Source organism: Rutidosis leptorrhynchoides, chromosome 4 (genome assembly GCF_046630445.1).
Source record: "Rutidosis leptorrhynchoides isolate AG116_Rl617_1_P2 chromosome 4, CSIRO_AGI_Rlap_v1, whole genome shotgun sequence".
NCBI classification, from domain to species: domain Eukaryota; kingdom Viridiplantae; phylum Streptophyta; class Magnoliopsida; order Asterales; family Asteraceae; genus Rutidosis; species Rutidosis leptorrhynchoides.
Window position 1 is genome coordinate 621,208,386 of NC_092336.1, and position 12,491 is coordinate 621,220,876.

General features: G+C 35.0%; 3 protein-coding genes across 3 annotated transcripts; 1 reads left to right on the forward strand and 2 right to left on the reverse strand.

Moving 5' to 3' along the window:
• Positions 1-582: 582 nt before the first annotated feature.
• Positions 583-2,625, reverse strand: LOC139904133 (uncharacterized). Its single transcript, XM_071886071.1, has 2 exons — positions 1,360-2,625; positions 583-785 (listed from the first exon to the last, which is right to left on the reverse strand). Exons 1-2 carry the CDS (start codon positions 2,566-2,568, stop codon positions 762-764), a joined length of 1,233 nt encoding a protein of 410 aa, XP_071742172.1. The 5' UTR covers positions 2,569-2,625; the 3' UTR covers positions 583-761.
• A 689-nt stretch (positions 2,626-3,314) lies between these two features.
• LOC139904134 (translation initiation factor IF3-4, chloroplastic-like) lies at positions 3,315-7,625 on the forward strand. Its single transcript, XM_071886072.1, has 9 exons — positions 3,315-3,582; positions 3,747-3,786; positions 3,873-3,932; positions 6,396-6,448; positions 6,581-6,636; positions 6,761-6,794; positions 6,889-6,961; positions 7,041-7,133; positions 7,240-7,625. The coding sequence occupies exons 1-9, from the start codon at positions 3,341-3,343 to the stop codon at positions 7,378-7,380; spliced, it is 792 nt and encodes a 263-aa protein (XP_071742173.1). The 5' UTR covers positions 3,315-3,340; the 3' UTR covers positions 7,381-7,625.
• Positions 7,626-7,904: 279 nt separating this feature from the next.
• On the reverse strand, positions 7,905-12,211 carry LOC139904135 (uncharacterized). The gene is made up of 13 exons (XM_071886073.1): positions 11,858-12,211; positions 11,327-11,389; positions 10,795-11,226; positions 10,472-10,543; positions 10,063-10,188; positions 9,729-9,941; positions 9,607-9,654; positions 9,350-9,502; positions 9,097-9,258; positions 8,915-9,008; positions 8,604-8,722; positions 8,458-8,502; positions 7,905-8,284 (listed from the first exon to the last, which is right to left on the reverse strand). The coding sequence occupies exons 1-13, from the start codon at positions 12,197-12,199 to the stop codon at positions 8,051-8,053; spliced, it is 2,103 nt and encodes a 700-aa protein (XP_071742174.1). The 5' UTR covers positions 12,200-12,211; the 3' UTR covers positions 7,905-8,050.
• Positions 12,212-12,491: the final 280 nt, after the last annotated feature.

The window sequence follows — 12,491 nt, forward strand, 5'->3', positions numbered from 1 at the left end:
ACTAGTATTATTATTTATGAGATGTAAATATAATGTCACAAATCATCTATGATGGTTAGCAGCTTGAACACTTGGAACATACCGATAAGGCGATAATCATGGCCCATCATCTTATTCTTATTGCTCACTATAACAGCTATTCTATCAGCTGGAAATGAATCAAGGAGACGGGTAGTGTGTTTGTGTGGTTTTTTGGGTTTGACTTTATTGGTTGACCATGGTGATTGAAGGTCACCTCTAGGGCTTGGAGAAGAATAATTTGTGTAAACCCTGCTTGAAACCTTGTATACAAGAGTAATTAAATTCGTCTTTCTAATTGTTCATTATATTTTTAAGTTGAATGACAAAACATCAAAGGCTGTTTAGTTTGCTTTTATTTTATTCTCTGTGGGTTTAGTTTTGATGTTGTGTACTTGTGTGTAGGGTTTGGTTTCATTCCCTTTCTATAAAAGAAATGTATTACAATCATATTAAGTAACAACACGTCTGACATATCAACATCAACGTAATTGTATACAAGTATGATACATATACTAACTACATCTCTATAAGTTACTCAAGTCACTAGAAAACTTACTTTCCTTATGTGAGGGAGCTCAACACGAGTTACTTGACTTTGTGTTGATAGTTGATACCAAACAGTTAACTGACTAAATTTTTGTTACATGTCAAAGGTTGCCATAAACAAGAAGTATTCTCTTACTCGATAAATTTTTGTCATTAGTAGCTATTGTAATCACGCGATATATTCATCACCTTGCTCAAAACCAGAAATCCATCATTGCCTGCATCCATGAATATCACCAAAACAAATCATTAAGGTGGCAATTCAGATTCATATACATTTAATCTTTAACATGTCAATTGTGAAAATAAAATAACAATCACTTATTATCAAATATAAGTTGAATGATTAAAACACATCCAATTGCATTCTAATATATAAAGCTCTTTAACAATCTTACTCAAAACAGTATAATTACAAGCAGTTTAAAATTTGAATTTTCTTAAGTATTTATGGCTAATCAAGATTCAAGCATAGCACAACCCATGAACCCATTTTGACATGTATGGAAAATCACATTTTGACCAATTACCCCATGTGCTCTTTTTTTTTTTTTTTTTAACGGCGGTTAGGATTCATTGATGGGTCAGAACGCGATGTCGGAACCCACCCACCCGATCATTTCCTGGGACGAACATTATAGCCCTACCACCCCTCAGGAGGAATCCCCATGGCGAATCCACACGGGGCATCACGTGTGGCAAAACCCACTCGGGTGAGGCTTGAACGCAAGACGTCCGAAACCTCCAATGTCTATCTGCTCATTTTAACACTTCTAATAAGTTAATGTATACCTCTCTAAGTTGAATCACGGGTAAATCAAGGTTTACAGGAGATTCGTCATTTCTTGTATTTCTGCCTTTAATTTCATTTTGTATCGAATTTAACTTCTCATTAATCTCGTGTAACAGTCTCAATTCCTGTTCCTCTCTTGTGGCAACCGGTTCTTGTCTTACATTTTGCACAACAACACCAGTTTCACCTTCGGTCTCTGAAGCCGATGTAGTTGGTTGCACGAGGGCCAAATGGCAGTCGACGTTGGAACCATCTTTTGGCATAAACACCTTTTTGTATTTCTCATTAGAAAAAACAGGTTTATTATTCAATGAATCAATTTCATATAGTTTTTCAGGCGATTGTGGTAAAGAAGTCAACTTCTTGACCTTTTCGTCGTCTTTAAAGATTGATTTTCCCTCATCTTCATAAAGAGTTTCATCAACTAATGGGACTTCATAAACATCATTCTCACTCGGCGACAAACTAGTAGAGGGTACCTTGTCGTCTATTGATTTTTGTGACGTTTTTATAATGTCCACGTCATTAATTTTCGATGGTAGAGAGGAGGTGCTCGAATATTGTTCTCCTACCATGTCTTCAACAACCTTGTCTAATTCTCGAATTTGCTCCAAATACGAACTAATATCCACAGACGAAGAACCATGTTCTACCTTTAAACCCATATCCAAGTTTTGATTATTTTCATAATCGCGTAAACTTTCTTCCACTAAGCTTGCAATCATATCAGGATCTTCAGTTATTGACCTATCCCTTTCCAAAGGACCCTTTTTCAAATTAGGCAACTTTAAACGTTTTTGTATCGATTTCCCGCTTGTTTCCCCTAAACTGTCAGTCCGTTGCAACATTTTTTCGGGATCAAGATCATCATATCCTAAGCTTAATAGCTTGTATCTATAGGCTTGAACTTGGTAATCAAGAGCAGCAACTTCCATTTCCTTTTGGCACATAATTTCTTCGAATATTTCCATTGATTCTTCGGCATGATTCATTTTTTCTTCTGCTAATCTTTTGAATTGTTCGGCTTCCATTTTTACGGCTGCTTTTTCTCCTTGTAAACGATGTATCATTGACATTGCTTCACTAGCCGCGGTAGCGGCAGCTTCTCTTTCTACGTCTAATTCATTGTAGAGTTTTTGTAACAGCCGTTGTTGAGCGCAAAGCGCTTCTTTTAAACTATTCGATTCTATCAACTTTTTTGAATTCATGATGTGAATCAAAAACAGACAAAATATTTACCTAATTGTGCCAATGAAGATCAAAAGTATTATTTAATCACGCGATCAAAACTAAAATTCAAGGAAATTTCGAAATGATTTCTTCGTCAATTTACAAGAAACGATTATTGGATCGGGAATAGGACTTTGAAAAACTTTTAATGATTGCAGATTGTTTATATCAAAAGCCAAACCCTATGGGTATGGCTTTTGATATTTATCTTATAAAGAATGTTGTTCTTGTTTATAACAATACTTAAACATGCAACAATTTGTATTTCTTTTTGTAAAATTAGCCTGGTTTTCCTGTAATATTTGCATGTATATAAATATATACAATAAAATTATCTAATGATGATTATGTTAGATCATGAATCTTCGTGTGGTACGTGTCTGGTTTGGAGTGTTTGTAGCTCATAAAAACAGTTGGTGGTTGTTAGTTATCCGTTTTGTTCTGAGTATATATCAAGCTTTTGATTCTCGTTTGAATTGGATGGACCAAATGTAACATGGTTTGTAATTTTTTCTTTTATTCGTACAATCATTTTTACACTTGTATGAAAGTTTTTATTACAGGTTTAAAGTTTGAACCTTTATGTAATTTTAATTCACTCTATAATAATCAAAGGTAGAAACAACAAGGTGCTAACTGAATCTTTTATAAAATGGAGGGGCTCATATTGTAACTAAATCATCTTTTTCAAACATAGAGATAAGATGATAGATTTCCATTACAGAGAATTTAAAAAATAAATTAAATTAAATGGCTGGGGTTACTACTGCCAGCTGCTCAATTCCACCTTTCAAGCAACCAATTTTACTTTCTAAATTTCAGTCAAAACCCTTACATCTGCGTTTTGACTTCCCTAATTCCTCCGGTAACCGTCGCATCACCTGCCGGTACGGCGGTGGTGGGGGTGGAGGAAGCTATTCTCGTCAAGGAGATAATAGAAGACCTAAAAAACCTTCAGATGACGACCCTGCTCTTGATATTTCAAGTATTAGGTATTACTCCTATTATTATTGCATGATTTCTTAAAAGAGGTTAGCATATTCAATTGGGTATATTTTTAGATTTCAAATTGCAAAAAAAAAAAAAAAAAAAAAAAAAAAAATTGATTTTTATTAAAGTATGAGCTTATTCTTTTATTTTTTTTTATATGAAATAGGTCAAGTACAGTGAGGCTTATTGATGAGGAACAAAATATGGTGATTCTTTTCTGCATTATTTATTATTTGCTTTATTTTATTTTTTATTTGTGCTGGGAATGATTGGATTGCTTATGTTATGGTAGGTTGGTGTAGTATCTAAAAGTGCTGCTATTCAAATGGCTGAAGATGCTGAACTTGACTTGGTATGTTTGTATGTGTGTAAATAGTTTGCTAATGTCTACGATTTGTTCATCTCAAAATTATTATATCTAGCCAATTTGGATATTGAGCCTTCAAGTTTAGTCCAAATGGCTTTTACTAGAATGGCATATGCTATTGGACGCCAATGAGAGAACGTTTCTTTTGTATTTAGAAGTTTCCACCCTTTAATTTTCAAAGTTTCAGCCTTTTTATAATGTTTCTCAAAGTAGACATCTCTTGTTAGGATTATCCTATTGATGAATGCAGGTAGTAAGTAATCTGTTATGAAATGTTAAAGTATTAAGGTGCATTTAGTCTCAAACTCTCTTTTTGATTATACTTATAGACAAGTTCATCAAGGTTCATACTTAAGAAATGACATACAAGTGTCCTCCAAATAGTATTAACTTCCCATCAAACTTCATGATGCTCAAAAGTAGTATTACAACAACAACAACAACAATATCCAATTCCACCAATGTCGAGTATGGGGAGGTAACATCTGTGGGGTCTCCCCTTTCTTTTTTAAGTTATGTCACTTGTCTGTGAAAGGTTGTCTCCACTCCATGTTGAAAGCTCTTCAAATAGCACTGTGCGTTCCATGTGCTCTACAGGATGCACTCCATCTTTTTTTTTTTTTTTTGAAAAGCAAGATAATTTTATTGATAAGGAAATGATACAACGAGGATTACAACATGAATAACACTAATTTGAGCGAAACTCGAGGACCTATACTAGATATATCGGAGCAGTATTATCAAACTTAACATCAATCACCATTACCCTCATCATCTACTAATACATAAAAAGGATTGTTTGTTTCAATTCTATCTTTGGAATATGTCTTATTATTACCTTCACCATCAATGCCCTTCCCTTTATCTGTTTTCCTTAAAACATTCTGATTTCGATTTTTCTGGGACTCCACATTCCAATTTGTTTCCTCCACAGCAATATTGCCTTTAATACCATGATTATTCTTAACTGCATTTTGCTTGATACCTTTTGCTTCTGTTGACTGCCATTGACTTTTATTATTATCAAAATTCAACTTATGAGATACCCTTCCTTTCTGACTAACAACTTTAGAGCCGTCCTCAACACACTGGTTATTTAAATCAACTGTTTCACCATCATTGTTGTTTTTCAGAGCGTCTTTTAACACTTGTGCTGAAACTTCATCTTCTGTTTTAGGCCTAATTTTACATTTCTTCTCCCTTTTTCCCTATTGAAGAAATTCGGCATGATGATAGTAGAGTAGTCGATCCGATCTCGCGCACAGCGCTAAGTGATAAGAATTCCTTTGTAGGAGAGGAAGATCTTTGGCCCCTCTTCATTCTCTACAGAGTTCCAAACCTTTCTTCAACATAGGTGGTTGATCTGATCGGACCCCGGACATGCAAGAGCCCAACCTGAGAGGAATGCATGGTTCCCCGGCCATCTAACCTGCCAAGAACTCGAACCGCCAACTCCGTGCACTACCTTCTCTCCAGAATTCTAGTTTGGCCAGTTCCGGTTATGGTTCGAGTGGAAAAGCAAAGATCATATCTTGATGCGTGTACCGTACTGCCTCTACAACGTGCACTCTTCCATCTTCAGCTGGTCTATTCTGCACTCCCCCAGCAGCATGCGTCCATCTGAACATTGGGACAGTAACGAGAAAAATGCCCCACTCCTCCACATTCATAACAGTTACCGGATCTCCTCTGCAGCAAGCTCTGTGGAATCGAAACTTCATCTGTTTGTTGGAAAGAAGTCCGCTCTTCGGTCATCTACTCAGCCTACTATTGAAACCCTAATGTAAAAAGAAAGTCTTTCATCCACCTACGGGTAAAAAAAAAAAAATACGATTCTCCACCCACGGGTAGAAAAGTCATTACTCTCTCTACTTGAAGGTAGAGAGACTGCTTCTAGAAGGACCTCCGGCCAATATGAAAAAAGAAATAAATCACGCATAGGAAAATATGGATATTGAATTCTATCAATAAGAAGGTTAATATACATGCCTAGATCATATGTATATAATGAAATAATGCACATCAATAAAGCAGGTACCAAGAAAATATGCAGAGCCATATATAAATGTAACATGTTATGCCATAAATAAAACGCATAGATACAAAATAGATAGCATAGTATGACGAAACATATATATTTAAGTAGGCAAACGAAAAGGAAAAAATCATTTGAAAGTGACAGCCGAAGGTGTTACTGTAACTTTTTCCTCTCTATTTTTATATTTATGCTTTGCGCTGAGTAGTTGGGCTATATACATACTGTAGGTAATATATTCAAAGTGTCTTAGTAATCTTTTAAAAAGCATCCGTATGATATGATTCAACTGATATTTTAATAGTAATTCCTTTATGGGTATAAGGAAACACTTCTTAACTAACTTGAACTGTTGTTAAACTATATATCAGCCATTCTCTTCTTCTATGAAAAGACTTTGTCATTTTTTGTAGGTTATATTGTCTCCAGAGGCAGATCCTCCAGTTGTCAAGTTGATGGATTACAAGTAAGTTTTACCTCTTGTATTTTTATTTTTTATATTTTATATTTGGTGATAAGTTATATCGGTGAACCCACATTGAGATCTTGAGGTTAAGTCTCTTACTTGTATTGATAATAAGTTCCAAAACTTGTACAGAAAATATAAATATGAGCAGCAAAAGAAGAAAAGAGATCAGCAGAAGAAAAGTTCTGGTAAATGTCTCTTCTTACTTTGTCCACCTTAACAATTTTTTTTCGTATTTATTGTGATTGTATTAATACATAAGTGTGGATACATGAATAAAAATACTAACTGAAGTATATACGTTGATGCTAGCTCATCGTGTGGATCAAAAGGAGCTTAAAATGGGGTAAGAAACTTCACTTGACATCTTATACATTTTGATCAATTTGATAGCAGAACTGCAGTATGCATCGATTAGATCATTTTACTTTATTTGCCAGTTACAACATTGATGTGCATGATTATACCGTACGTTTGAAAGCCGCTCAGAAGTTTCTTAAAGATGGTGACAAGGTACTTATAAATTTCCACAATTGTAAATATACTTGCTATGTGGTAATATTTTGTTACGAGAGTTTTGTTTATTTTACAGGTTAAACTAATAGTAAACTTGAAGGGACGTGAAAATGAATTTAAAAACAATGCTATTGAGCTAATAAGACGTTTCCGTGATGATGTAGGGGAGGTACGTGATACTCTTTATTATTTCGTTATAAGCAGGTATAAATTTATTTGATTATTTCTATATTATCGTTACTTCATCGCAAGTGATGGATGAATATTAACTGCAGCTAGCGGTTGAGGAGAGCAAGAATTTCAGAGACAGGAACATGACATTGGTATTGGTCCCAAACAAAGCTGTTACGCAAAAAGAAGCACCCAAGAAGAAAGACAAGTCATCTGGGTCTGAAGTATCGGCTAGTAGTGTATGAGCATGACCACTGAAGTTTGTGATCGTGATTTCGAGTAAGGACAGTAAGTTGCCATCCTTCGAGTTTTTATTCATAGATTTACAATATCATGTATAGTTATTTAGAGTACTAAACATGTAAGAAAATAATTATTTTTGCTTGGTAGCAATAGCAGTAACCGTGTTATCATGTGTTATGATTCTTGTATGTTTCAGAATGTTTAGTAGCCATAATAGTCCGTAGCGACACTTCTTAGTTTTGAATCAGTTGAAGAAATTAACTTATTTTGATTTAGCAATTAAATTTAAATTAAAATATGCTAGACTTTAACGTTGCGAAAACTAAGGCCCCGTTTGGCTCACGGAATCCAATGAGATTCCGATGGAATTGGAATTGAATTTAGACACGCGTCCGGAATCCCATTGGATTTTGTGAGCCGGGGCCTAAAACCACGCATTCGTCACACTAGAAAGCACACAACACATAGCGCGGAAACTAAATTGGAACTATAACAAAGTGGCCAAATTGGACTTTGGCATCCTATTTTTAATGTGAAGTTCATTAAATACAACTCACAGATATTGGAACCAAAGACTAAACTAACTACCTCATATTACAAAGAGAATGGGTCATCAAGGTTAGAAAAAATGTGAACTATTTTAATAATAGTATGCTATAGTATAGCATTTTTTTAGTATTTCGCGAATCCAGAATTCTGAGTTCTTCCAAAAATTGACTCAAAGTCACCCTCGTAAAGTTGTAGTTTTTTTGCCAAAGCAAAACCAGCGTACATGCCATCAACGGCTGCACTTACAATCCCACCTGCATACCCTGCACCTTCTCCCACTGGATATAATCCTCCTAATGACGTGCTCTCAAAAGTGTCGGGATTCCTAGGTATCTGGACCGGAGAACTAGTTCTAGTCTGGAGAAAGATCATAATAATATGCAATTAGTTACATGAACCCTGTTTAAATAATTATTCCCTTAAAGTACTATTTATATTGAAAACTACTTGATATGATGGTATAAGAAAAGATTTATGCAATAATGGGTCAAATTTGATTTAAAGAAAGTGATAAGTGAACAAAATCGTACCTCCACTCCATGCAGAAGGGCATCGTTGGAAATGAATCCTGGTAACTGAATACAAGAACGAAAATTTGATTTATCATTTACATTTAAATTTGTGGATTCTTTGCCTATGAAGATCAAGAAAGTGATAAGCAAGGTCAAAGAAAAACCTCTTTGTCAAACGTTGAAATTGAATGCTGCAATGCCTCTGTTATATGATCAGGAAACAACTCATGGAGATTTGCTGCCTTGACTCCTAATCGATAACTCGATGATGGTACAGTCGTTACTGATACAAAAAAAGGTAAATGAGTATAACCATTAATTGGTGCCAAATTATAGAGTTATAGTTGCCAAATGGGCGGGTCAACATAGGTTGACCTGAAACACTTTTTGAGCAAATCGTTATAGTTTATTTATCTTTTTTTAATAATAATATATAAGTTAAGTAGTTAATAATGTGAAATGAATCAAGATTTACCTGACAACTTATTATCCACGAAATCTTTGACAGTTTGCACAGGGACAACAAAATTTCCACCTCCCATAGTGGCAGCTTTCCGTTCGAATTCCCTCTAGATAAAGAATTTCAAACGAGTGAATTATGAAATTCTTTAGAATGTGTGAATATAAGATCAAGGATGTTTAAGGGGAAAATATTACCTGAAAATCGACACCTGCAAGAGGTCCATGAAAACCAAGGGCGTTGAAATCCTTGGGCGATACAGTGACAGCAAGTGCGGCGTTAGCCCATTTGGATGCCCTCCGAGAAAATGACATGCCGTTTATACAAAGTTCCGATGGATCTATGCTAGTTACAACAACCTGCCAAAAAAATCAACTTACTAGCACATACAATTATGTTCAAAAATTGGCGATATTATATAATCAAAGTAGAAATCAAAAGATAAATTACCTGCCCACCGGGGCACATGCAGAAAGAATAACAACTGCGTTGTGAAGCAACCTGTGTATCTTCATCCTCCCCTTTAACGTATTCAACAACCTTGTAATCGGCAACTGGTATTTTCCCACGCCCGCTTCGAACCTCATTTGCCAATTTAGAGTACTGCATATATAAAAAAACAGTGTCTTTAAACTATATTCAAAGTCAAACGTTAAAAATTACATTAGATAAACAAAGTAGAAAGCTTTTCGATAAGATCTTTGAACCTGTATAGCATTTATCAACTCCTGTGGATGTTCAACCCGCAAACCGACCTGTTCATCAATTAACATTATAGAAAAGCAAATAATTTAAGCAAATGATGTGACAGATTGTAACTAAAACTTACAGCAAAATCTTTAGGAATCAATTCCATATTATGAGAAAGAAGCATGTGATATACATCGCGTGCAGAATGCCCGACTGCAAGAACAACTGCATCAAAGCCCAGTTTCTCGCTACTAAATTGTAATTTACCACTTGAATCGGATACGTTGACACCGACAACGTGACCATTCTCTACGATCAAATCATCTACTCGTGTTCCAAACCTAATGTTAACCTTCGAAAATACAAAGTAATTATATAAACTAAATTAAGCCAGCTAATTAGAAGATGGAGAGTACCAAAATGAGTGCCTGAGAGATTTCTTTCTTATTTAAGTAAAAACAAATTCGACTTACCCCTAAATCCTGTAAATGTTGCCGAAAGTTACGAAGAAGTGGTATCAGCCTATCTGTTCCCAAATGAGGTTTTCCATCAACCAAGATGCTCTCTGGAGCTCCAAACCGAACTAAAGTTTTCATAACCTGATTTTTTAGTTAATTCAAATCAGGATATGTATTAACAATAATTAGAGAGGGGGAAACAACCAGGGAAGGGTTGAAAACAGCCAGGGAGTAATCCTGTTGGGCTGCGTACATCAGAGTATGGGGTCGGATTACTCGCCCTCCCAGGTAGCCCGAACAGGGAAAAGCCTTCTACCTTTTTACCCTTTTTAAAGGATAAACACGTTATATCTAAAAAGTACCCTTTAACATAAGCATTACTTAAACCCGATGATTATTAAAAGGACAAAAAAATTACACTCACCGACAAAACACTTCCACTGTTGCGCCCAATTCTAGTGACCAACTTTCCGTCACTCCAAGTACCTGCACCACCCTGTGAACCATAAGTACATGATAAATAACAGAGATAGACTCCAGTTGGCATGAAACTAACTGTTTGACACTAAAGATCTAATAATTATATCAGTTTTGACGCAACAATCAGGCTATCTGCTTCAAAATGTGTATCCAAACACCCCTTAAACACTATACAAGATAAGAGAAGAAAGTGTGCTCGTAACTTAGGTACATGATTATTAACTTATAACAAAAAGAAAGAGGTATTAATGAGTAACAAGGTGTAACCTCGCCAAAACAAAAGTTGCTTTCCGATTTCAGTATCTTTCGCACAACCAAAGCACCAATATCACCTCCACGTTTTTCAACCGGTTGACCTCTTTCAATCATAGTCACATTAACACCAAACTCTGCAAGTACAAGGGACGCAAACAACCCCGCTGGACCACTACCCACAACCGCAATCTTTGGTCTTTTAGCAACAGGATGCTTATAAGAACCACTAAGACCATTTTCTCCCAGGACTTTATCATGGTCAATCTTCTTGGTAACATTAATTACGTTAACTAAATCACCAACAACTCTTTCATAAGGAATATGTTCTATTACCCCAACTTTGGGTTCCAAATTTGAAATAAATTCATAAGTTCGAGGTTCAAGATTCAGAAGCATATCAACATTCATCTCCACCGTGTACACAAATTTTGGCTCCTTCTGACTCTGAAAGGTGAAGGCTTTTTCGTAAGTCAACTAACTACATTTGAACCATTTTATCATTTCAAAAAATCTGTTTCAAAAATATTCAAAACAACTAACTGACCTTTCTCGCATCAAACGATTTCCTCAAAACTGTAAAAGCTTCTGGAGGTAACATTGAAGCAACCTGGATCAAACAAAGGAACACATTACCTAACCAAACCAAAAAAGATTGACTGAGAAGAACCAAAACCATATACCCATGTTAAATCAACACAATTGTCGTAGAACACAAATACAATCACTTACATTTTTTCAAATCATGAAGAAAATATCTTCTAAAAATATCTTCTTTTGCCATTTATAATTCAGAGTTTGTTTAAAACTACTTGATGTGTGAAATGAAAAATAATGTACCATAAGTCCATATTATTGAACTAACCAAACATTCTATTTTAGCAAACATAAGGCCAACACAACATTTAAGCAATGACTACTTAAAAAAACTAAATTCAATGATATAATGCCACTCCCAGGTCCAAACAATTCAATGCTTATTAATCTCCAATATAACCCTTTTAAAAGTTCAAAATTTTATATCCCCTCCAAATTTTATTATTCCTTATATATAAACCAATTATAATAAACCAATTACCGGAAATTCAAGAACTTTAGCAACTTCTTCAAGCACAGCATCAGAAACACCAACAAAATCTTTACCAGGGTCTCTATCAACTGAAACACCAAGCTTGAAAAATCTCCAAAAGCCTATAAATTTATCAATCTGGTTTTGTGTTTGTTGGATAGATTTAAGCTTTTTTTTCTCTGATGGGTATCTCGATTTACCTGTTCTTTTGGCCCCTTTTCTTGCACATTGAATTAAGGATTTGTGAGAATGAATATAAAGGATTTTGGGTGAAAATGGGATTGGGAAATTAGGGCTTTTTGTAAAAGTGAAATTGGGAGAACAGTGTAGCTTAGTGGAAGCTGATAACATAGCTGGTATGGGGAAAACAATACAGGGGATAAGAAGGGTTTATGAATAAGATTTTATTTTATGATGAAGATGATGTTGGATGGATATGGGTTTGGTTGCTAGTTTGCTTCTAAAGTTGTTACATATTAACACCTACATTTCAATGTAATTACTTATTAGACCCTGTAACTATTGGTTAATGTTCTGGATAAAATTTACTTTGTTTAAGGCGCATTTAACAAACTCAAAATTCTTTACAGGGCATTTGGTTTGTGGAATTTTGTGAGATTTGAAAGAATTTGAATTTCAAATC